The sequence below is a fragment of the Bufo bufo genome, chromosome 4, assembly GCF_905171765.1.
Source record: "Bufo bufo chromosome 4, aBufBuf1.1, whole genome shotgun sequence".
In the NCBI taxonomy this organism is placed as follows: Eukaryota; Metazoa; Chordata; class Amphibia; order Anura; family Bufonidae; genus Bufo; species Bufo bufo.
Window position 1 is genome coordinate 117473087 of NC_053392.1, and position 27190 is coordinate 117500276.

At 43.8% G+C, this 27190-nt stretch overlaps 1 protein-coding gene across 2 annotated transcripts in view; it reads right to left on the bottom strand.

Annotated features, from left to right (window-relative positions):
- Positions 1–282: 282 nt before the first annotated feature.
- LOC120997602 (serotransferrin-B-like) overlaps positions 283–27190 on the bottom strand; it is a 68545-nt gene continuing 41637 nt past the window's right edge. The window contains exons 14-18 of one of the 2 annotated variants that reach the window (XR_005778200.1): positions 26492–26556; positions 22672–22856; positions 21039–21231; positions 18021–18700; positions 283–294 (exon numbers count right to left, since the gene is read on the bottom strand). Coding sequence is in view for 1 of the 2 variants with exons in the window: in XM_040427701.1 (XP_040283635.1) it covers positions 18666–18700; positions 21039–21231; positions 22672–22856; positions 26492–26556 (478 nt within the window). In the remaining variant the exon portion in view is untranslated. Of the gene's footprint in view, positions 295–17900; positions 18701–21038; positions 21232–22671; positions 22857–26491; positions 26557–27190 lie in introns of those variants that run through there. The other variant, XM_040427701.1, reaches the window with a different exon arrangement.

Sequence of the window (27190 nt, forward strand, 5' to 3'; positions counted from 1 at the left end):
AGACGACTGTGGACAGGGAACTGGGAACTGGGAGCTGGGAGCTGGAACAGCATGCACACACACTCCAGGAAGTTGTATCAGCCGCACACTACTGCCTTATGGGTAGGAATTTAAAGGGAAGTAATCAGTCCGACTGCATGACAGCTGAGATAGACTAACGAGGTGAGGAACAGAAACCAAAACAAAGAAACTCAAGGAGGAGGATCTGGACGGCTCCTGTCAGAGCTTCTCAGCTGTCTGGTTGTGACACCACACCTGTGAGGTGGGATGGATTATCTCGGCAAAGGAGAAGTGCTCAATAACACAGATTTAAACAATATTTGAGAGTAATGGGTCTTTTGTGTATGTAGAAAATGTTTCAGATCTTTGAGTTCAGATCATGCAAAATGGGAGCAAAACCGAAAGTGTTGCGTTTATATTTCTGTTCAGTGTGTATATATGTATATGTGTGTGTGTGTATATATATATATATATATATATATATACGCAAAGAAAGCAGGACTGCACTCCAAGTAGTGATGAAACCAAAACAGTTTTATTCACCCATAGTATGGCAAATCTTGCGACGTTTCAGCTCACACGAGCCTTCCTCAAGCATAGAGACAGTGAAAGTGAAGACATATAAAGGATTACAAAAAGTGTCCCACCCATCAAGGTGTGGTTACAATCAACTTAAATTACATACATCTGATACAAAATAAAGTGCATGTGTTTAAAGTGACTAGTGTCATACGTTCTATAATTTCAGGATATAATCCATATTATGCAGAACAAGACATATACAAAGCTTTGTTCCAATTTGAATCATAAAATAGTGACAACATAGTGAATAGGGATCATAGAAGTGAGAACCTAGGAAGCCATGGGGCCCACATATACCGTCACGTCCCTTGAGAGTCTCCATCTCCTCAGAGCGCATAGCCAGGATGACGTCATCATGTGCATCACAGTATGAAGATCGTGCGCATGCGTTCTGTAAGGCCAGTCTGAAATCGCCATTTTACTTATGGGAAACATGCCCTATACATCCGTTCACGCTCATCCTCCAGCATGACCGGTTTGGCATTGGGTCAGTAATGGTGTGGGGTGGCATTTCTTTGGAGGGCCGCACAGCCCTCCATGTGCTCTCCAGAGGTAGCCTGACTGCCATTAGGTACCAAGATGAGATCCTCAGACCCCTGTGAGACCATATGCTGGTGCGGTTGGCCCTGGGTTCCTTCTAATGCAAGACAATGCTAGACCTCATGTGGCTGAAGTGTGTCAGCAGTTCCTGCAAGACGAAGGCATTGATGCTATGGACTGGCCCGCCCGTTCCCCAGACCTGAATCCAATTGAGCACATCTGGGACATCATGTCTCGCTCTATCCACCAACGTCACGTTGCACCACAGACTGTCCAGGAGTTGGCAGATGCTTTAGTCCAGGTCTGGGAGGAGATCCCTCAGGAGACCGTCCGCCACCTCATCAGGAGCATGCACAGGCATTGTAGGGAGGTCATACAGGCACGTGGAGGCCACACACACTACTGAGCCTCATTTTGACTTGTTTTAATGACATTACATCAAAGTTGGATCAGCCTGTAGTGTGTTTTTTCACTTTAATTTTGAGTGTGACTCCAAATCCAGACCTCCATGGGTTTAAAAATTTGATTTCCATTTTTAATTTTTGTGTGATTTTGTTGTCAGCACATTCAACTATGTAAAGAACAAAGTATTTCAGAAGAATATTTAATTAATTCAGATCTAGGATGTCTTATTTTTGTGTTCCCTTTATTTTTTTGAGCAGTGTATATATATATATATATATATATATATTATATAAAATTACTCTATATACACTTTACCACAAAAGATTTTATTATATAAAAGTACCTTATAGATCATCCTCATTGTGTTAGCACACGGTTTTGTCCCGCTTTTCTGTCATGTATATGCATGGAAAAATCACTTTATAAAGTACTCTTCTCCAGCTCCACAAGTCACAGTAGAAGTCAAGGGGGTAGCCCTTCCCTCACTCCAGGCTGTAACTCCCCTGCCCTAACCCCGCCTCTATGCAGTCTAATTGACACCCGGCTCAGTCGCCGGGACCGCGCTTGTACAGGCGGCGCATGCACCGTCGGACTCAAGCGCGATCCTGTAACTGATTCAGTTACAGGATCGCGCTTGAGTCCGACGGCGCATGCGCCGCCTGTACAAGCGCGGTCCCGGCGACTGAGCCGGGTGTCAATTAGACTGCATAGAGGCGGGGTTAGGGCATTTTAGAAACTACACCCCTCAAGGTTTTCAAAACTGAGTTTACAAACTTTGTCAACCCCTTAGGTGTTCCACAAGAATTAACCTTATGGGGACACAGGGCGGTGATCGCAGCAAACCGCAGGTCAATTCAGAGCTGTGGTTTGCTGCGTTTCCAGGTTATTCGGGTCTCTGGTGACCCGATAACCCGGAATAGGATGGTGATCGGTGGTGTGATAATACACCACCAATCACCATCCTTAGATCACCTCTCAGGATCGCTTCCTATTGGCTGCCGCCAGATCCACGTGGGCTTGTGGGACCGTGCAGAAAAATCAACGCGGCCTCCCTACCCACCCCCTCCAGGTACCTAGGTATCCCCAGGGGTGATACCCGTGCCCTTACCAATGGAAACCTGTTGCTGGTCAGATATAAGGACAAGAGGGATGTCCTTGTACTGTCCACAATTCACGGTAACGGCATCACCCCTGACCCTGTGCGAGGTACCGCGGCAACAGTCCTCAAGCCCGATTGTATCGTCGACTACAATTGGTATATGGGAGGAGTTGATCTCTCTGATCAAGTCCTCAAGCCATATAACGACATGCGCAAAACCCGTGCATGGTACAAAAAAGTTGTGGTCTACTTGGTACAGGTTGCCTTGTACAACTCTTTTGCGCTGTCCTGGAGCGCTGGCAACACAGGGACATTCCTGCAGTTCTATGAGGCAGTCCTCAAGGCCCTGATCTTTTCTGACCGGGAAAGAGCAGGCAGGAGTACCTTGGGAACACTTTCCAGGTGTGGTCCCCCATACTGGAAAGAAGGGACGGTCCCAAAAAAAGTGCAGAGTGTGTCACAGGAGGGGGATACGGAAGGACACCACCACTCAGTGTGACACGTGCCCCGATCATCCGGGCCTCTGCATTGACAGTTGCTTCAGGGAGTACCACACTTCCATGGAGTACTAAATCCCCTTCCCCAATTTTAATTCTATTTGGCCACAGACAATCGCCCAGAAAAAAAAACTATGGCTCTCATGACCTAACCCCTCAGATGAACACAGTCAAAAAAAAAAAAAACGGTGTAAAAAATGGCTTTTTTTACACGGTTTTTATTTTATTTTTTTGACTGTGTTCATCTGAGGGGTTAGGTCATGTGTTCTTTTTATAGAGCAGATTCTTACGGATGCGGCAATACCTAATATGTCTACTTTTTAAAATTTATTAAGGTTTTACACTAAAACATTTTAGTATCTCCATAGTCTGAGAGTCAGTTTTTTATTTTTAGCCGATTGTCTTAAGTAGGGGCTCATTTTTTACAGGATGAGAGGACTGCCATTATTGGCACTATTTGGGGGTGCATATGACTTTTTGATCACTTGCTATTACACTTTTTGTGATGTAAGGTGACAAAAAAATGGCTTTGACAATAGGCTAAAAACAAAAAAGTATTTTTTTTATTTTTTTATTATAGTATAGTGTAAAACCTAAATACATTTTAAAAAGTAGACATATTAGGTATTGCCGCATCCGTACGAATCTGCTCTATAAAAATAACACATGACCTAACCCCTCAAATGAACACGGTCAAAAAATAAAAATAAAACGTTGCCAAAACAGCTATTTTTTGCCAAATTTTAAATTTTGATCCATTTTTTCCGTTAACCAAGCAAGGGTTAACAGTCAAACAAAACTCTATATTTATTGCCCTGATTCTGTAGTTTTCAGAAATACCCCATATGTGGTCGTAAATTCTGTATGGTTTTTGGAAGGCAGATTTTGCTGGACTGTTTTTTTTTTACACCATGTCCCATTTGAAGCCCCCCTGATGCACCCCTAGAGTAGAAACTCCATAAAAGTGACCCCATCTAAGAAACTACACCCCTTAAGATATTCAAAACTGATTTTACAAATGTCGTTAACCCTTTAGGTGTTCCACAAGAGTCATTGAGAAATGGAGATGAAATTTCAGAATGTCCATTTTTTGTAACCTTGCCTCACAAAAATGTAATATAGAGCAACCAGAAATCATATATACTCTAAAAATAGTCCCAACCAAACTGCCACCTTATCCCGTAGTTTCCAAAATGGGGTCACTTTTTTGGAGTTTCTACTCTACTCTAAATAAACCAGTCCAGCAAAATCTGCCTTCCGGAAACCATATAGTGTTCCTTTCCTTTTGCGCCCTGCCGTGTGCCTGTACAGTAGTTTACGACCACATATCGGGTGTTTCTATAAACTACAGAATCAGGGCAATAAATATTGAGTTTTGTTTGGCTGTTAACCCTTGCTTTGTTACTGGAAAAAATGGATTAAAATTGTAAATTTGCCCAAAAAATTTACATTCTGAAATTTCATCTCCATTTCTCAATAACTTTTGTGGAACACCTAGTGTTAACATTTGTAAAATCAGTTTTGAATACATTGAGGGGTGTAGTTTCCAAAATGGGGTCACTTTTGGGTGGTTTCTATTATGTAAGCCTCACAAAGTGACTTCAAACCTGAACTGGTCCTTAAAAAGTGGGTTTTGGAAAAGTTCTAAAAAATTTCAAGATTTGTTTCTAAACTAGTAAGCCTTAACGCCTGATGCGCATGCGCACTTCGCTCAACGAAGCCGCTGCCAGGAGTCCGCGGCGCATCAGGCTGAGCCTAGTGCGCAGGCGCCGGATCTAGCAGAGGGACGGGAGGATTGCGGAGGCAGGGGCTGAGGTGAGGAAGGCGGCGCTGGGCACCAGACGGCGAGGGGTGCGGGCGGGCACCCTGGGTTAACGTAAAACCCCTTGGGCACCTTAGGTAGGTGAGTGACAGCTTATAAAAACCAGTTTTTTGGGCTAATAGAGCCACAAGCAGGTTTAATAAGGGCAGTTAATGATTCATGTTATTAGTAAGGACCTGGCCATATGTTTAGCTTATAGGGCTCAAATCTCATGACAGAATCCCTTTAAGTTTTACGCAATAAATGCATTTTTGAAACAAAAAAAATCATGTATTTTTTGGGCGATTGTCTTAGGGGCTTATTTTTTGCGGGATGAGATGACTGTTCGATAATATTAATATAATATATAATATACTATTTTGGGGTGCGTATGACTTTTTGATCGCTTGGTATTACACTTTTTGTGATGTAAGTGCAACCCTGCACTGGGTATCGAATTATCGATACTCAATTGATACTTTTGTACCAATATCAATTTGATACCGGGAGTTGCCTTTTACTGATACTAGGCTGCGCTTCTGGACAACCTAGTAGACCTAACATGGCAGGCGATTCTCTCAGCGGGCTCCATGTTCCCTCAGCAGCACAGGGGAGAAGGAGCTACTCTCTTCCTCCCTCCCCTCTGTGCCGCTGCTACCAATGAGGAGAGAGAGGGGCGGAGAGGGGAGGGGCTGTGGCCACTGCGCCACCAATGATAATAACTAAACCATTAATACAAATACATGAGGCTATGTGTTTCTGCCGCCGGCACCCGACCTTTATGACAGGGATCTACGATCAGCAGCAGTTAACCTCTCAGGTGCCGCTGATTGCAGTTCCCTGTCATAGAGGTTGGGTGCCGGCTATGTGATTCTGCCATCGGCACCCGCCTCCTGTATTTGTATCAATGGTTTTAAAACATTGGTGGCTGTGCCCCCCCCCCAACCCCCCAGTATTAAATCATTGGTGGTAATGGCCACAGGGTCCCCTCCCCTCCTCCTCATTGGTGGCAGTGGCAGTTGTGATCGTAGCCCCAGCAGTGTAATTCCTGGGCTCCGATCAGTTACCATGGCAGCCAGGACACTACTGAATCCCTGGCTGCCATGGTAATCTCCCTGCTGCCGTGTGCACAAGGCAGCAGGGAGAGTGTGAAGTCCTATTCACCCTAATAGAGCTCTATTAGGGTGAATAGGACAAGGGATAAAAAGATACCAGATTCTAGCCCCTAAGGGGGAAAATAGTTATTAAATAAAAAGTAAAAAAAATTAATATATATATTAAATATGAATCACCCCCTTTCCCAATTTTACATATAAAATGTATAATCAATAAATAAATAAAAATATTACAAATCGCCACGTCCGAAAAGTCCAAACTATTAAAATAAAATAAAAATCTCCTATGCAGTGAACGCTGTAACAGGGAAAAAAAAAATAAACAAATGCGCGAATTGCCTTTTTTTTTTTCACCTCCCCCCCCCTTCCAAAAATAGGATAGGACTGTTCGATTATGAGCCTTCACCGATGCCGGGGTATGCAGTAGGGGCCCGGCTGTCAGTGACTGCGAGGTCCGTGCCGCTGATCGGGCAGGTGCAGCTCCTGCTCCCGCCTGATCAGCCCGCTGTACATGTACGGCGCGGGTCCTTAAAGGGGTATTCCCACTTTGCTTTTTCAATCTTACCAGCAGTAGATGTCCTGATAACTTCCTGGTTTGGCTCAGGCAGTTGAGTGAAGGCCGGCCACGCCTCCTCATGACTCACCCTGAGAGCTCAGTCCTTGCGTGCTCGTTCATGTGGATGAGTCATCCTTCTGGAGCCTGCAGAGTATGTAAAGCCCATCCCCCTGCTGGGGAATCACTGACCACTGACCAATGCTAGTGAACTAATGTTGTAACTTGTGGCTGTCCTGCATTCTAATACACTTTTACACATAAAACCTGTGTTACAAACCCATTCTGTGCAGCAAAAACAATAAATCACTATAGCCCAAATGCATGTTAGCTAGTAGCCATATGATCTGTGCTAGATATAGATAGATATATTCACTGACTTATTACCCAGCTTTCCCGATGTCTGATATTATCACTGACTTATTACCCAGCTTTCTCGGTGTCTGATATTATCACTGACTTATTACCCAGCTTTCTCGGTGTCTGATATTATCACTGACTTATTACCCAGCTTTCCCGGTGTCTGATATTATCACTGACTTATTACCCAGCTTTCCCGGTGTCTGATATTATCACTGACTTATTACCCAGCTTTCCCGGTGTCTGATATTATCACTGACTTATTACCCAGCTTTCCCGGTGTACAATATTATTACAGACTTATTACCCAGCTTTTCCGGTATCAGATATTATCACGGACTTATTACCCAGCTTTCCCGGTATCAGATATTATCACTGATTTATTACCCAGCTTTCCCGGTGTACAATATTATCACTGACTTATTACCCAGCTTTCCCGGTGTCTGATATTATCACTGACTTATTACCCAGCTTTCCCGGTGTACAATATTATTACAGACTTATTACCCAGCTTTCCCGGTATCAGATATTATCACTGACTTATTACCCAGCTTTCCCGGTGTCTGATATTATCACTGACTTATTACCCAGCTTTCCCGGTATCAGATATTATCACTGACTTATTACCCAGCTTTCCCGGTGTACAATATTATTACAGACTTATTACCCAGCTTTTCCGGTATCAGATATTATCACTGACTTATTACCCAGCTTTCCCGGTGTCTGATATTATCACTGACTTATTACCCAGCTTTCCCGGTGTACAATATCATTACAGACTTATTACCCAGCTTTTCCGGTATCAGATATTATCACTGATTTATTACCCAGCTTTCCCGGTGTCTGATATTATCACTGACTTATTACCCAGCTTTCCCGGTGTACAATATTATCACTGACTTATTACCCAGCTTTCTCGGTGTCTGATATTATCACTGACTTATTACCCAGCTTTCTCGGTGTCTGATATTATCACTGACTTATTACCCAGCTTTCCCGGTGTACAATATTATTACAGACTTATTACCCAGCTTTCCCGGTATCAGATATTATCACTGACTTATTACCCAGCTTTCCCGGTATCAGATATTATCACTGATTTATTACCCAGCTTTCCCGGTGTACAATATTATCACTGACTTATTACTCAGCTTTCCCGGTGTCTGATATTATCACTGATTTATTACCCAGCTTTCCTGGTGTACAATATTATCACTGACTTATTACCCAGCTTTCTCGGTGTCTGATATTATCACTGACTTATTACCCAGCTTTCCCGGTATCAGATATTATCACTGACTTATTACCCAGCTTTCCCGGTGTACAATATTATTACAGACTTATTACCCAGCTTTCCCGGTGTCTGATATTATCACTGACCTATTACCCAGCTTATGGGGGGGGGGGGGGGCATCTGTGGATGGCACTTATGGGGGGGGGGGGCATCTGTGGATGGCACTTATGGGGGGGCATCTGTGGATGGCACTTATGGGGGGAGCATCTGTGGATGGCACTTATGGGGTGGGGGGCATCTGTGGATGGCACTTATGGGAAGGGCATCTGTGGATGGCACTTATGGGGTGGGGGGCATCTGTGGATGGCACTTATGGGGTGGGGGGCATCTGTGGATGGCACTTATGGGGTGGGGGGCATCTGTGGATTGCCGCCTGGACTTCTTCTGGGCACCAGAGAGCACGGCGTCCTCGGTTGCTATGACGTCGTGCGCTCCCTCCTGCTGCATGTAAAGCGCTATGCATTTTTCAACAACCCTCTGTAAGGAGTCAGTCTGTGCCTCCGGCATTTACAGTAGGTACCTTGGGTTTTAACCCCTTCCGTGGTGATCTCCGACGTTCCTGGATCATGAGTTTGCAGAGATGTGCGCAGTCTTGATCTCGGTATTGATTCAGATGCCCCCTGTGGAGAGGCCATATAAATATACATCAGCTCAGTGAACTGTGATCTATAAGAGAGTATCACTGTATTCCGGCGGCAGGAGTGAGCGCACGGCGTCCTCGGTTGCTATGACACCGTGCGCTCCCTCCTGCTGCCAGAAAACAGTAATACACTGCTATGATCGGGCGCCCGCGCATGCGCAAAACTATGCGACGTGCGCGCTCACAGTGTGAGTGAGAGGCCGGCTGCAGGATCGCAATAGAAACCAGTGCGGCATGGATGCGGCCGGCGAGATGCGGCCGTATCCATGGGATACCAGCACAAACAAAGGGGAGTGAAAGGAGCGTTTTTAGGCTGAATGGTATGTTTTTTTTAATTACATGTATTATAAGAAATGTTCAGTGGGAGGCAATGATTTAATGTAACCCTATTTAATGAAGTGGGAATACCCCTTTAAGAGTTTGAGTCTTAACTCTGCTAAATCCGTATCCAGTATATATTACACACTATACACATTACCACAGGTGTATAACATCCAGCCCTAACCATGCAGAATGGGCCCTTGTAATGAGCTCACTGAAGTCCAGTGGGGTCCTGTAATAAGATGCCATCATTGCAGCATTGCAGTACATGAAATTTCTTCCCTCCTATATAATCTGTGATCACTTATCGGAGGTTTTATTGTAAAGTGGAAGTGTTTAGAAACCTCAGCCACAAAGTGTCAGATCACATTAAGTTACAGAGAGGCTTATAGTGCATAAAAGTCACCTACAATCTGCTGACGCAATTGGGGTCATTTGCTAAGATGGCTACTGCAGAGGATGCCCCCTCCGGACTCTGAATGGGGCTTCTTTATCTGGCAGTCTGATGGTCGAGTCTGGGTATGGTGAATGCCAGGAAAACGTTACCTACTTGACTGCACTGTGCCAGCTGTAAATTTTGGTGGAGGAGGAGTAATGCTATAGGGTGTTGACCTAGGTTCCTTTCTTCTAGGGAAATCTTAAAGGGGGTTTTTCCATCTCAGACAATCGGGGCATATCGTTAGGATATGCCCCCATGGTATGATAGGTGCGGATCCCACCTCTGGGACCCGCACCTACACCGAGAACGGAGCCTCGAAAGTTGTGGAGGGCGTACTGCGCATGCACAGCCGCCCTCCATTCATTTCTATGGGACCGCCGAAAATAGCTGAGCTCTGGCTCGGCTATTTTCAGCGGTCCCATAGAAATGAATGGAAGCGGCAGCCACGCAAGCACGGCGCACTCCCATTCACTACTACAGGGACCCTGGGGTCCTCTGGCCACTAACTTCTCCGTTCTCAGTGTAGGTGCGGGTCCCAAAGGTGCGATATGCCTCCATTGTCTCAGATGGGAATACCCCTTTAATGCTTCAGCAGACCAAGACATTTTAGACAATTGTATGCTTCCAACATTGTAGGAACAGTTTGGGGAAGGCTGTTTTCTGTTCCAGCATTTTTGGGTGAGTTTGATGTAGAAGGACTTGACCTCAATCACCTCGAACCCCTTGGAGAAGAGCTAGAACAGAGGTTGCGAGCCACATAGTGCACAATTTTAATGACAATATATTGTTTTGTAATATATTTTTTGTCCACCAGGGGGCAGTGTTGACCTGTCTGTATCACTACTGGGTAGTTTTCTAAATTTATGTTAACTGGTTACAAGTCTTGTGCATTAAAACCTCCTGAGCCCACACTTAGGGGATGTTCACATCACATTTTGCCCTACAAAATGCGGAAAACAAAGCATACGAAAGCCTAGTACACCTACGCTCTCCCATCCTGCAGAGTCCAGCAAAAAACATGTACATTAACATTTTACAGTGAAGCCCTATGATAACAGATGACACTGTATGGCATCCATTGGAGGTATCCGTTTAACGTATACGTTGTATATACATTAAATGTGTGATGAAAACATGATGTGAACCCAGCCTTAACAGCCATTTTTTTCATATTTATTTTTCTTCTTTCCCGCCTTCCAAGAGCCATAACTTTTTACTTTTCCATCGACATAGTGTACAAGGGCTTGTTATTGCAGGATGATTTGTATATTCTAATGGCATCATTTAATATATCATATAATCAGGCTCAGACTGGCCCACCGGGGAGGCGGGGGATTTCTCAGTGGGCCCCCAGTCTCCTGCGCCCAGAGGTAAGACAGAGGAGTAATTATTTCTCTTTTTTCTCAGGAGAGATAATTATTGTAGCCACTAGGTGGCAGTATCTCACAGTGATGCAGCCTCCTATTGGTGTATATTGTACAGGATGCCCCGCAGTATCTTCTAGACTTCTGGGGCTGCTGGCAGTGAAGGATTTGAGAACATGTCTGGCCATTCTCCTGCCCTCCCTGCTGTCAGAAAACTGGCTGCCGGAGAGAAGGACTCCTTTGCGGTGCTGGGCTGATTTCTCAGGTGTGTGACAGTAGTGAGCTGTAGGAGATTGTAAGGGGGGAAATAGGGGATTTGTTTATAGCAGACACAGATCTATGAATGTGTGCTACTCTCTGCAGAGTTCAGAATGGCATTGGGGGGACTCTGCCCTATGCCCCCCCCCCCAATGCCTCTGCTTTAAGTGCACTCCCATTAGTGCCACAGCTCAAGATGCCCCCCAATGCCCCCACTCTAAATGCACCCCTAATATTGCCTCTTTTCCAGTTGCCTCCCTAATACCTCTGCTCCAGGATCACCACTATTACCCTGCCTCAGGTGACCCTAATGCCTCTGCTTTAGGTGCACCCCTATAAATGCCCCAGCTCCAGATGCCCCCACTCTAAATGCACCACTAATATTGCCTCTTCTCCAGTTACCCCTGCTCCAGGATCCACACTACTACCCTGCCTCAGGTAACCCTAATGCCTCTGCTTTAGGTGCACTCCTATAAATGCCCCACCACTAATATTGCCTCTTCTCCAGTTACCCCTGCTCCAGGATCCACACTACTACCCTGCCTCAGGTAACCCTAATGCCTCTGTTTCAGTTATGACCCTCCGTTTGTGCCCTTTGCTCACATTGCTCCTCTAGTACCTTTGCTTGGGCTTTGTTAAAGGTTATGACCTGCAAAGGGGGTTGGACTTATGACTGAAAAATTCTGCACAGTGCGTCATATTCTCCAGTATTGACACGTATGGTTTACAAAGCGGAAGTGATGATATTCCGTATTTACAGGCATCACTGCTGCCATGTAAAGAGATACTGGTGGTGGAGGATTTTAAGGGGTTGTGCAGGTTTTTAAGTTATCCTCTCCACACCATACGGCATAACTATATGATGAGAGGGGTCAGATTCTGCGACCCCCACTGATCCCAGGAATGGGTCATGTTCCCCCTTTTCGATAGTGTGGCAGGCCACACATATGTCCTGCTGCTCCATTTATTCTCTTTGGGACCAGTGGAATTAGCCAGCGCTGTACTCTGCCATCTCCAGCACCCCCTAGAGCAGGCATGCTCAACCTGCGGCTCTCCAGCTGTTGCAAAACTACAACTCCCAGCATGCCCAAACAGCCTACAGGTATCAGCCTACAGCAGGGCATTGTGGGAGTTGTAGTTTTACAGCTGGAGGGCCGCAGGTTGAGCATGCCTGCCCTAGAGAATGGATGGAGAGGTAGGGCATATCCTCGACCTGCCACTCAGTCAAGAAGGGGGATCAGTGGGGGCTCCAGCGTTCAGACCCCCACGGATCACTTAGTTATCCCCGATCCTGTGGATAGAGTACAACAAGAAAAGTGGACACGGGTCCTTTAACAAGTGAGCATTTCTATTTTAGTTTGACACATATTTTGGGCCAGATTTTAATTTTTTATTTTTTTTTACACCCAAAGAAAACCTTTAAGGATACAGAATGTGAAAAGGTCCAACAGCTATCACACGACAGGTGATAAGTGTCTGATTGGTAGGGGTCTGACTGCTGGGACCCCATGATCAAGGGATTGTGTTTACATAGATTGGCGGTAATATAATGTTATTGAATGTCTCAGGACTCCTTTTTTCATGATCAGTGGGTGTTCCAGCAGTCATACCCCAGCAATCTGATATTTATCACCTATCCTGTAGATAGTCAATAGGTCATTATGGTAGGACAACCCTTTTAGTTATAATGTCTATTATGTACAATATGAGGAGGTTAAGATTTGGTAAATTTCATGCCAGACATTTATGCTTAAAAGGGTTAAAGGGTTTGTCTCACTTCAGTAAATGGCATTCATCATGCAGTAAATACAAGGCACTTACTAATGTATTGTGATTGTCCATATTGCCTCCTTTCCATCACATTATACGCAGCACGTATCCGTGGTTATTACCACCAGGTAATCCAGCAGTGGTGGCCAAGTGCGCATAGGGCTGGAAGTGCGCATAGGCCAACACCTTTCGCTATAGTGCGCTGCTGGATTACAGGGTGGTAATAACCACGGATACGTGCTGCATATAATGTGATGGAAAGGAGGCAATATGGACAATCACAATACATTAGTAAGTGCCTTGTATTAACTTTCTCTACATGATAAATTCCAATTGCTGAAGTGAGACAACCCCTTTAAAGGGAATCTGCCACCTGGTTTGAGCATATTCAGCTGTCACCATTGCCATGTACAATAAACTACCTTCTTTCCTGCAGTGGTCTTCTTTCTTCTCTTCATGGTTTCATTTTGATTAAAAAAAAAATGCTTTTTGTGATATGCAAATGAACCTCGAAGGTGACCACAGGGGCGTTGTTCTTCATTTCTGGAGCCCAGTAACGCCCCCCTGCAGTGCCCAGCCCTCCTTAATTTCGAGCCCAAGCACGCCTACGCATTATGAAATATCATCCCACAGCCGAGGTGAATGGCGCCGTCCCCTCCACTACGTCAACTAATACATTCAAGCTACACCCCTGGCTTTTTTCTTTCGGCTGCCGGAAATCTCGCGCAGGCGCAGTACCGCCGACTGCCTGCGCCTGTGCAATCAAATAGCTCAAAAAGTGTCACTGGGCTCGGCGCATGGTGACAGATTCCCTTTAAGTGTGCTACACTTAATAGAGTTAGGCATAAATGTCTTGGTGTGTGCATTGCGTGTTTCCTATGTGTGATTGGTGTGTGCTATATATGATCGATGTATCAGTGGTGTATGTGACATATGCATCAGTGGCATGTGAGCCATGTATAAGTGTCTTGTGTCCCACATGTGTCCAATGAGTGATTGGTGTGCGCTGCGTGTGTCTTGTTTCTGACTGACTGAAGTGCAGGATATCCATATACGTGTAAATTCTGCCACATGTATGTTTGTGCATTTTGCTGTGGATGTCTGCCATCATACTTCATCTTTAATATTTCTGTTATGACTGTAAGTGCCCATGAACAGGGCTGCGGAGTCGGTAGATAAATGCTCCGACTCCTCAGTTTTTGGTACCTCCGACTCCTCTGTATTTAATATGCGAATGTATTTTATACATTCCTTGAAGGAAAGAAAGGCAACATACATGTCATTACCACAGAACTACTGGCTAGGAAGCCAACCGTCTACTGTATTGAACAGTTTAAGCAAAAGACAAACACAATGAAAACAACAAAGTTTTTATTTTATTTTTTATCAAGTGGCTGGATAGTAGCAGCAGGCAGAAACATCAGGAACAGGAACTTTACCACTTCAAAAATGCAAACCACATTATTTGGTTGTTTTAGAACAAAAACAAAGCTGATCTATATGAACCAAAAACAAAATCTGTAAAACCTAGAAATGGTTCATATTAATCTTGGAATGTAGTGATAGCAAATGCCACTTAAAATCAATTCAATGTAGAGTTCTAAGGAAGAGAATTGCCTCTGCCAGATCCTCGTTCATAGAGGCTCTTAAATCACACTTTATGATTTTTAGAGCTGAAAATAATCTTTCAGCACTGACTTGGGTGGGTGACATTGCAGTAACCATTCTGGCCACATCACTAATGATCTCTGGATAAACAAGGATGGCTTCTTCTACAGTAAGTTTTGATGAGCGATTATACTTTTCAACTTGTTTTAGTACTTTAAAAAACATATTTAGTTAATCAGTTATCAGTGAGAGGCTCGGTTAAATGCACACACACCCTGTAACAGCGGAACACAACACAATGGAAAGTATAAGTATTGCCGATCCTTAACTGTGCGTTGCGTGCCATATAGTGAAGCATATGAAAAGCATTCTTCTTCACGGTCACTTAACGTGTTCGTCTTGCGGTAACGTGACGCACTGCATGCATTGTCCTTTATTCTTACAGTAGAGAAGTAATTAATTATAACTTTTTGTGAATTGAGACATTTAAACTTGCTTTTTTTTATTTATTCCAATTAAAATTTCGTCAGAGTCGGTTCATTTTTGCAGACTCCGACTCCAGGTACCCAAAATTGCCTCCGACTCCGACTCCACAGCCCTGCTCATGAACACGACCGTTGGATGTTTTGCAGTCCGCCAATTGTGGATCCGCAAAACATGGATACCGGGTGTGTGCATTCCACATTATGCGGAATAGAACAGCCGGCCTCTAATAGAACAGTCCCATCCTTGTCTGTAATGTGGACAATAATAGGACATGTTCTCTCATTTTGCAGAACGGCCATGCGGACATACAGACACAGAATGCACACAGAGTCTTTTTTGCGGACCCATTGAAGTAAAGGGAACAGTACAGACATGGAAAAAAAATAGGTTAGTGTACAGGATCCCTAAGGTGGGCCCCCAGAATCAGTTACACTGGTGGGCCCTAAGTACCCCAGTCCGACACTGCATATAATGTATAATGAACCTGGGACCACACGCACATAAAAATTGTCTTTGATTGGCAGCACATCTCCCCATGTAAACAGGGAATCTGCTACTGACACATTGGAAACGAACAACCACAAAAACAGACCATAAGCAATGAACGATCATTCACTTGTTCAGCCTATTGCCTGCCACTTGCCATATTGTCAACAGGGGTCGATTGGCCATAGACCTTACAGGGAAATTTCCCAGGGGGCCACATGAGCCCTCCTCACAGCCGGCCAGTGGAAGTTTTTGGGGATATATTTTGTGCTGCTGGCAGTATTTTGTGATGCACTGTGGTATTTAGCTCTGATGTGGTGGTATAATGTGCCGCAATATAATATTGCTGACACTGCCTACTTGTGTTGGCCCTGCCTTCCATCAATTTGGACCCAACTACAAAACAGGGCCACTTTTAATATTTTTTCCAGGGCCACTTTAAGTTCCCTGTCCGCCCCTGATTGTCAATCAGCACTCATTATGGGCAGGAAATATACCCTTGCCAAAGGACCCTAAGTGATATTCTACTAAGATAATGCGTTATGTTTACAGTGCATTCAGAAAGTCTTCAGACCCTTTCACTCTTTTCTTATGTTGTGACATTGTGCCAAAAAAAAAAAAAATACAGTTTTTCCCCATATTTCTCCATTCAGCACCCCATAATTAGAAAGTGAAAACAGAGTCAGAGTGTTCAAAATCTTTGCTAATTTATTAAAAAGGAAAAACTAAAATCTACTTAAAATTTACTTCGTATTTACTTGAAGAACCTTTGGCAGTGATTACAGCCTCCAGTCTTCTTGGGCATGATGCCACAAGGTTTTTACACCTGGTTTTTGGGAGTTTCTGTCATTCTTCCCTGCAAATCATCTTAAGCGTTGCCAGGTTGGATGAGCACTGTCAGTGGACAGCCATTTTCAGGTCTCTTCAGAGATGTTAGGTAGAGTTAAAGTCAAGAACATTCACAAAGTTGTCCCTAAGCCACTCATGTGTTGTCTTGGCTGTGTGCTTAGGGTCATTGTCTTGTTTGAAGGTGAACCTGCAGCCGAGTCTGAGGACCAGAGCAATCTTGTAACACCTGTAGTTAGGGACAAACAAGGACAGTGAGCCCTGACCTAGAACCCAACCCGCTTTCCCTATCTACTTACAGTAGAAGCCCTAGGTAGCAAGACCGCAACTGGTCGACAGCCCCTGCACTATTTAAATGCAGAGACAGACGAACATTAGGAGGCAAAACAACACAAAAACGGTCGTATGTAAATGGGTCAGAACCAGACAGACTATGCAGTACCAAATAAGATACAGAGATTGGTCAGAAGACAAGCTGGGGTCAATCGAACGAGCAATCCAATAAGCACAGGAACACAGCTAGTGACTCAGATACTATCACTGGCACTGGTGTATGTCCAGGAAGGAAAGGGGGTCAGTCAGCACATCCCAAAGCGCACGTTGTTATGGCTGAGAACAAGACTGTTAAACAAAACAAGCAATGCAACAGCTCACTGCAAACCAAATAAAGTACAAAATTGCATCATAATTGCAAATGCTGAACTAATAAGTTAGAGATACTTGGCAAATAGTTTTGTACAAAATTATTTGAGCCCGTCTGCCGAATGTCAAGGCAATCTCTAGTTAGACGGGTTCCTAACACTAAATATACCTGTTATGTGCCATAGCGGCTATCATATAATTCAGAAAGTGCAGGTTCCACTTACATGCTGGATCCACCTGAATTTCTGTCATTTTCGGTGCCAAAATGGCCTCCATTATATCCAGGGAAAGCAGTTACCAGCATGCACGCCGGGCCCACTCCACACCACCCCTGGCGCCACATGGTCACCAAGGACTGCAATGAGAGTCCACACACTATCTCTCTCCTGGTGCCAGATGGCTTCAGTGAGTGGGGGGGAGCAGGCCAAGCTAAATACTAACACTAATTAAAATCAACCTGTGGGACAGACGAGCTGGTCAGGAGTGCACGACTGGGGAGGCAGCCACACCTCCAGCACAAACTGCAGAGAAAAAAAGGGGGGACCTTTTTGCATATTGGATGCGAACACATTTATTTCAGTGGGTCCGCAAAAGATGCGTGCAGCATAGCGTGTATCCGTTTGTACGTTCCTGTGCCCCACCAAAGAAATGCAACATGTCCTATTCTTGTCCATTTCGCAGACAAAAATAGGCATTTGCAACATAGGGACATGCGGAATGGAAAAAAGCAGGATGTACACACGGCTGATATCCATGTTTTGCGGATCCACAATTTGTGGACTGCAAAACGTATCTGGTCATGTGTATGATGCCTAGATGCTTAAAGATTCCCTTATGCTAGATTCACACTAGCATTAAGAAATCCGGTAGCCTGTTCCGGAATAAATGCCGGCAGTCAGCTGGACAAAAACCACTGCATGCAATGTTATTTGTCCAGCCAAAAGCCCTCATTTATGCCAAAAACTGTCCATTATAGTTACTGGGAATTTGGCAGTGCCTGGCCGTGTCCGGCACTGCCAGATACAGTGAAAAACAGCTGCCAAAGCAGCCTGCCGGATTTCACTACACTACACTACTGTTAACGTAGCCTAAGGCCTCTTTCTGATGGCCAGTATCTGATCAGTATTTGTAAGCCAAAACCAGGAGTGGGTCCAGAACACAAAAGTGGCACAAATCTTTTAATTTTTCTTTTTCTCTCATGGCTTTGGCCTACAAATACGCTGGTTCTATGTATATTATGGTGCAAGAAATCACAGGAAAAAAAATCAAGCAGAAGCCATGCTTTAAAGGCAGCAAGAGGCAAACACCTTGAAGTGCAGCATCTCAGTGTGTGAACCTCATTTTATACACACACGTGGTGGCTGTGAAACAATATTGTGAATGGGCCTTGCGGTAGACCTCTGCAAAATGTATCGACGGTGTGAATAATGGAGGAAAATATAGTCACGTCTATAACGTTTATTGAAGAAATGGGTCTGTTTTAGTAGACAGATGAAGACTGGATCAGGACATGAAGGACCAGTGGCCAGCAGTGGATAATTCTTCACGACCAGACCGGCCTAGCAGCTGTGGAAGATGCAGGCGGACAGAAGTTCTGTGGATGGAAACATAAATATATGTAATATATATAAATATATAAAAGTATATATGCAATTTATAGACAATCCCTCTGACTCACGACACTCTCACCTCTTACTACATCCACAATTAACCAGCAGCGAGTAGTAGGTTCACAAATGATCTCTCCTCACTCCATACATCAGCTGGATCTCCTGCATGAGAAGCTGTACTTCCATAGCAGGTTTCCGTTATTGTATGGTTGAATATATTATGTCGGTAATCCTGTGTACCTCCAACTACAACCTCTTCAATGTTATGGTATTTAGTAAGACTGGCCTGTTTGCAGTTTAGTCCATTTTAAATTTGTGCCTGTGTGTGGAACCTGCAGAAGGGTAAAATGCAGGATATACACGGCCGGTATCTGTGTTTTGCGTATCCGTGATTTGGGGATCACAAAACGGATACAGTCATGTGAATTCCTCCTTAGTTAGTGGAGTCCACCTGGCACCATTGGTGTCTCCTGTGTGATGGAGCCATCATTTGTGGTCCACATCTGATCAGCTATTTATGAGTGTCACATGTGGACCCGTTCATTTGCTGTCCGTATCTGTATGTCTGTTCCGCGGCTCCACAAAAAAGATAGAATATACCCTATTTTTGCTCAGTCATTTACTTGAACTAATCTATACACATAGGGGTCATTAACTAACAGTTCTATGTCCCATTTTGGCATAAAAATGTTGCAGGAACCCTTTTTGCGACATTGTTTGCAATATTTTTCACATGTGGGTTTTTATGCCGTTTTTGTCACATAGGAGTCTTGGTTTAGTGGTGGGAGTGTGGCTAATTAACTAATTTTACGCCTGGAAAAAGGTGTAAAAGTTGCCGAAAAACTGGCGTAGATTTTTTGGCAGAACAAGGACTACCAAAGATGCATCTAAATTAGGTGCATCTTCCGGAAGCAATGCAGCGTAAAGCAAATTAAAAAGTCTGCCAAAAAATGATGGCTTTAACCCTTTAAGGACCTCTGCCGTACATGTACAGGGGAAGTCCGGTCCCCAAACATGGTGCCCGCTCGCACGTGCAGCGGGCGCCATAGCCACCAGGTTTCTGCTATTTTAAATAGCAGAGACCCGCGGCACATGTATGCGATCAGCCATAAGGCGGATCGCATATATTTTCCCTTTCAGATGCCGTGGTCAAATGTGACCACGGCATCTGCGCAGTCCGGAAGCGGAAGTCGCGCACTTCCGCTCCGGTAACAGTGTTCCCCGGCTGAGGTCGGGGAACCTGTTACATTGATCTAATAGGCTGAAGCCTCAAGCAGGCTTCGCTGCCTATTAGATGACTTTACCAATACAGGCCACTAGGTGGCAGCATTGTATTGGTATAGTGCAAATGAAGTGTTCAATGGTATCTATATAGACATCAATGAACACAATAGGCAATCTAACGATTGCCAGTTATTGTCACACAAGGTGATTTAAAAAAGTAAAAAAATTTTTTTGAAAATATCAAAAAATAAAAGTTCAAATCACCCCCCTTTCCTTAAAATAAAAATACTTAAACAATAAAAAACTAAACATTATGGGCATCACCGCGTGCGAAAATGCCCATACTATTAAAATAAAACAATATTTATGGCACACGGCAAATAGCGTAACGGAAAGAAAATTAAAACAGCCAAGTTGCCATTTTTTTGTCACTTCAACTACCCAATAATTTTTTTTATAAAGAGTGATCAAAGAATCGCACACACTTCAAATTGGTATCACTGAAAAGAACAGATCGTCCCACAAAAAATGAGCCCTCACACAGCGCCGTACACATAACTACAAAAAAGTTATAGGGGTCAGAATATGGTTATAAAAAAAATATATATTTTTTTTTCCTCAAAGGTTTTTTTATTTAATTTTTTAGCATTAAAGTGCAAGAAAAATTATACAAGTGTGGTATTGTTGTAACCGTACTGACCTGGAGAATGAAGATAACAGGTCAATTTTACCGCATAGTGTACAGTGTAAAACAAATATATAACTTTTTCAGAATTGTGTTTTTTTCCCAATTCTACCCCATTTGGAATTTTTTTCCCGCTTCCTACTACATGGTATGCAACCGTAAATGGTGCCATTAGAAAGCACTACATGTCCAGCAAAAAATAAGCCCTCATAAGGCTGTGTGAATTAAAAAATAAAAGGACTATGGGAAGGCGGGGAGTGAAAAACGAAAACGCAAAAATGGAAAATCCCAGGGTCCATAAGGGGTTAATAAATGACCCCCATGGTATACAAAGAAAGCCACCACAGGCGCACACCAGTTTATGCATAAAGCTCATATGGGTGGGAGAAAATTGGAACTGGAATAGTAAATACCTGATGTTGTGGAGCATTTGTTAAGTGTAGACACTGCTGAGTAGTAGGCTTTTCCTAGGAAATCCTCCGTAGTGATTTTTTGGTCAATCTCAAGCAAACATTGGGTAGAGTCCTTGAAAAGAAGATCTTTGCCTTCAGTAGAGCCAAATAACTGAAATTTCTGTCTCTGGATTCCATCGCGTCCGAACAGAGACTGCAGAAAGAAATTATGGTCATTTAAATTGATTGATGTTCTCGATTTGACAATATTTATGTTTCTTGGTTTAATATATTCTGTCCCAATGCTTAGCACCTATAATTAAAGTGGACCTTTCATGGGTCCAGACATTATAAAATAAGTAGCAGGTTATGTAGGGCATAGTCCATGGATGTAAGATCACTTACTATTTTTTCTGGGCGCCACGCCATTTGCCCACTGTGCCCCTGTTCACTTCTCCCGCCTGGTATGCTAATGAATAGCATCAGTACAGAAAGGAGGAGACGCCAGGGTTTCTTTTTTTTTTTTTTTTTACAAATTTTATTAAGCAAATCAAAATAATACAAGAAAAGAATAGTGAAGGAATGACAAGTCTCCACTACTCTTACATAAGTCAAAACAGAATACAGGTCAGTCAAGTACATAATGTAGAACATAGTGTAATCCACGCCAGGGTTTCTTAATGGGCCTCTACTCCTATCTGGCTCTAGCGCGGTCCAATCACACCGGAGAGCGTCACAGCCAGGGAGAAGGAGACGCCCATTGATAAACAGGGCAGTCCTTCTTCCTGTACTGATGCTATTCATTAGCATACCAGGCGGGAGAAGTGAACAGGGGCACAGCGGGCGAACGGAGCGGCGCCCAGAAACAATAGTAAGCGATCTTACATCCATGGACTATGCCCTACATAGCCTGCTACTTATTTCATAATGTCTGGACCCACGAAAGGTCCTCTTTAACATCAACTGGACAGTCACAAAAATAAAATATATGAAGCACATATCAACACTGGCAGAAAACAAAGTACTAAAGTAAACTCACTGGTAGATGAAGTAAGAATGGAGTAAGGGTCTGAATATAAAAGGACTAGACAATCAGCAACTCCCCCCTATTTAACCAGGCAAAGCTAGATTATAACCAAAACCCAGATTCAGATGCAACTGCCCAAGCAAAATTAGTAACTACATGAACATGAAGCAAAAGGCAGACGCAATGTTGCTCGAAACAGACCCCAGATAAAATATATGCATCGCTTGATCCCAGATAAAATCTCTACATTGCTCATTCTTAGTTAAATGCTCTACCTTATTTGATCCCAGATATCTCTGCTGGATCTGAGATAAAGAAGTTTTGGTTGATGGAAATTTGATCTAGAAAAACCAACCAGCAGACTTCAGGGGAACTTTGCAGGCTCTAAAAGAATAAATATCTAAACTCCGATCTTTGTTTTCAGGGATACCTTCAGTAGTTTTGGTGTGGGTAGATATGAGTGGGTGCAGCAGTCTTTTGGTGTAGGCTTAGGTGCTGGTGTTTCAGCACTAATTGTGAATGAATCTACCTAGGGATAATTGCTTGTTTTTGAAATCTAATAGGAAGCAGACAAATGACGCAGAAACATTTGGAGATGATTTGACAGTAATCTTCTCAAGCCATTACCTGTTGTTTGCTAAGCATCTTCTGCACACTAATCATCTTCTCTGATCGGGTGACGACAGCATGGGCAGGTACTTCTGCCAGGTTACAGGTTTTGTAGTCACTGACAGATGCACGAGAGCCATCAAGGCATAACAACTCAAAATCACTTGACTTCAGTTTCTTTGCCCATTCTGTAGAACTTTTACCTGAATCAAGCCCATGAACAATAAATGAATAAACTTAACTTCTACCAGTGCATAAACAGTATAACCTGCTACATAAAAAAATATATATAACTACTCTGTAAGGGTGGCCATCAAAACAGATGATTTCATCCAAAATGAATGTTGATCAGTTTAAATTTAAACCTGCATTTCACTTAATAAACTATCAAATATCCCTTATAGATCATCCTCATTGTGTTAGCACACGGTCTTGTCCCGCTTTTCTGCCAATAATGGCCTGTCATTCATTGGCTAAAACAACAGTTTGCTGTTAAAGGGGTTATCCCATGAGTAATGTAAAAAATGATATAGTACATGGCAACCTCTTTCTAACAAAGCTAGAACTAGCCAGGTACCTCAAATGGATCCAGAGATCTCCCCATTCATTGCTCTGCTAAATTTATATCAAGCTGACAGCTCAAGGGGAGTGTCTTTTCTGCTATAGCTACATACTCTCCCTATCACAGCTCAGGAGGCAGTTGAAGGATGAAACTGAGCATGTGCGGCCATCTCAGTGATTAGGTCAAAGAAATAAGAAAAAAAAACTAACAGCAGATGGCACTATACAGATACATTTTATTGAATAACTCAATGGCTATGCTAAATGTTTAATGACACGCAATTCCAAAAGTATTTAGATCCAGGTGCTGGTTTCAAAACTGTTGAATATTTTTTGTGGGACAACCCCTTTAAAGCGAACCTTTCACCTGCATTTCACTTAATAAACTATCAAAAGTTCCTTATAGATCATCCTCATTGTGTTAGCACACGGTCTTGTCCCGCTTTTCTGTCATGTATATGCATGGAAAAATCGCTTTATAAAGTACTCTTCTCCAGCTCCACAAGTCACGGTAGAAGTCAAGGGGGTAGCCCTTCCCTCACTCCAGGCTGTAACTCCCATGCCCTAACGCCGCCTCTATGCAGTCTAATTGACACCCGGCTCAGTTGCCGGGACCGCGCTTGTACAGGCGGCGCATGCGCCGTCGGACTCAAGCGCGATCCTGTAACTGAATCGCACGTGAGGAAGAGAAGACAGGCAGGCATCGGGGACGGCGCTAACACAATGAGGATGATCTATAAGGAACTTTAGGAACTCCTCCTACTGGTAAGTGACAGGTCATTAAGCAATGCGCCGCACAGACCTGTCACTTACCAGTGGGAGGATCTCCCGGCCGGACGCAGAGATCGCAGCTCACAGGTAAGTATAATGGTTCTACAAATTGCTAAGTAACCATGGCAACCGGGACAGCAGTAGCGTCCTGGTTGCCATGGTTACCGATCGGAGCCCCAGCGATTAAACTGGGACTCCGATCGGTACTCTCCGCTGCCACCAATGATAGGGGGGGAGATTTTAATTAGCAGGGGGAGGGAGGGGAGAGGGCCCACTGGCCACCAACGAGTTAACTACAGGGGAGGGAGGGGGGCCGGCCGCACTGGCCACCAACGAGTTAACTACAGGGGAGGGAGGGGGGCCCACTGGCCACCAATGAGTTAACTACAGGGGAGGGAGGGGGGGGGGGCCGGCCGCAATGGCCACCAATGTGTTAACTACAGGGGGGGGGGCCACTGGCCACCAATGAGTTAACTACAAGGGAGGGAGGGGGGGCCCGGCCGCACTGGCTACCAATGTGTTAAATACAGGGGGGGGGGGCTGCCCGCTGCTGCCTGGCAGCACCTGTCAGGCAGCAGGGGGCAGTCATGTACACAGTTCTTTTAGTATATTCTAACCTGAAGCGTCCCCATCACTATGGGAACGCCTCTGTGTTAGAATATACTGTCGGTTCTGAGTTTTCACGAAGTGAAAACTCAGCTATGAAAAAGCTTTTATGCAGACGGATCTTCGGATCAGTCTGTATAAAAAGTAACCTATGGCCACGGATCACGGACACGGATGCCAATCTTGTGTGCATCCGTGTTCTTTCACGGACCCATTGACTTGAATGGGTCCGTGAACCGTTGTCCGTCAAAAAAATAGGACAGGTCATATTTTTTTGACGGACAGGATACACGGTCTCAGCTGCAAAACTGTGAATTTTCCGATTTTTCCACGGACCCATTGAAAGTCAATGGGTCCGTGAAAAAAAACGGAAAACGGCACAACGGCCACGGATGCACACAACGGTCGTGTGCATGAGGCCTAAGGCTGAGTTCAGATCACTGGGGATTTTCCTGTATAGGAACACAAAAAAAGACATGCCAGATCCAGCATGTATTGGACACAGATGGTGCCTGACAGATCCCAAAAAAGATCCAGCATGTACCAGACACTAATGGTGCCTGACAGATTCCATTGACTATATTAGGGTGCATCAGGTTTAAAATGCCGTTTCCTTGACTCTGCCAGACATGCACTGGTATTTTGTCCTGCTTTTTTTACTTCAATTTGCATTGGAGGCTCCTATCGGGACCTAGCCTAACCTTTCCTGAAGCTAATCTAAGCTCAAATTCGGTTTGACTCACATTTTTGCATTAACCGTTTTAGATCTGATCTTAGATTAGCTTCAGTGGAAGCAAGAATAGATCTGTCACCCAAATTAAAATGTAGCCTTTAATAAATATTTCATAAAAAGTAACCCACAATCAAAAGGAAATAGATGATAAACAAAAACAAAATAATAAATCAGCAATGGAGATTAGGGCAGTTTTGTAGATATAGGTGTAGGCCACTAGATGAAGACTTTCCCTAGTACTGGCCCTATGTTGTAGTCCCTTCCTACAAAACGAAATGGCCGCCCCGATAGGGGCGATCCCGTATTCAGGAACCTCCTGAATGCCCCTAGATGGCCCTGAAAGGGAGGCGGCCCACCATAGTAGTGTGGCCTAAAGCAGGTTTATCAGATGACCTAACATAAATGCCAAAAACAAAAAATTATAGATACAAGAGATATTCAGTAATAAGATGTTGTGGCCTACACCTCTATCTACAAAACTGCCCTAATCTCCATTGCTGATTTATTATTTTTTTCCGTTTATCATCTATTTCCTTTTGATTGTGGGTTATTTTTTATTAAATATTTATTAAAGGCTACATTTTAATTTGGGTGGTAGTCTGTAAATTGCTATAAATATATATACTACCTGTAGTAACTTTACCCTCTGACGGGTTATAGTCTTAGCTGTGATATTTCAGATTTAGCACAGAACAGAACTGAGCAGTATGCATTGTACTGTATTATGTGCAAGTTGCACAAGTCAAACGGTTAAAAAATGTTATAGAAATCAATAGCAAATCACTTTTATCTTAATGTTTTATTTAAACCAAGACAACCCCTTCATTTATATTTGTTTCTGAGAAAGCTGGATAGGGACCAATGTCTCTACAAGTACAACTATCCCTAGGTATGCAGGGATACCTCATTTTCTTCCATGTAGCTGTGTGTTTAGCCAGATTTACTGTGTACGGTCTAGACGTTGGGTGTAAATCCCATGAAAACTTTATAGAAGCCATGTTATTAGTTATCAGGCTTTCCCAGAAACTGATATAACAAGAAACACCAAAATAGCTAATAAACTCGAGAGAATGACTCAATAACTTAGAGTTACTCTCTTTTATGGGTATTTCTGTTTAATATAAGCTTACATTTTCGGATTAGAACTACGACATAATAATTTCTTACCATCTGTGTTCTCAAATACAGTTGTGTGCTTTACAAAAGCTACATCTCCTCTTTCAACAAGACACCTACAATTACAGAAACGAATGTTCGCTATCAACATTGACAATGTATTAGTCTATTTCTCCTACCCACCACTCATTAATGACAGAAGCTACTACCTCCACTAAAACACCATGACGTTAGGTTAGATTCCTTAGGCTACATTCACACTCGCGTTTGGTGCGGATCCGTCATGGATCTGCACAGACGGATCCGCACCGATAATACAACTGCATGCATCCGTTCAGAACGGATCCGTTTGTATTATCTTTAACATTGCCAAAACAGATCCGTCTTGAACACCATTGATGGGGGGCAGATCCGTTTTCTTGAACACCCAATGCGTGGCAGATCCGTTTTCTATTGTGTGTGTGTCAGTGAAAACGGATCCGTCCCCATTGACTTACATTGTGTGTCAGGACAGATCCGTTTGCCTCTGCATTGTCTGACGGACACCAAAACGCTGCAAGCAGCATTTTGGCGTCCGCCTCCAGAGCAGAATGGAGGCGGAACGGATGCAAACTGATGCATTCTGAGCGGATCCTTATCCATTCAGAATGCATTAGGGACCGCTTGTGAGAGCCCATGACGGATCTCACAAACGGAAAGCCAAAATGCCAGTGTGAAAGTAGCCTTAGTTTAGCAGTTATACATGTTGTC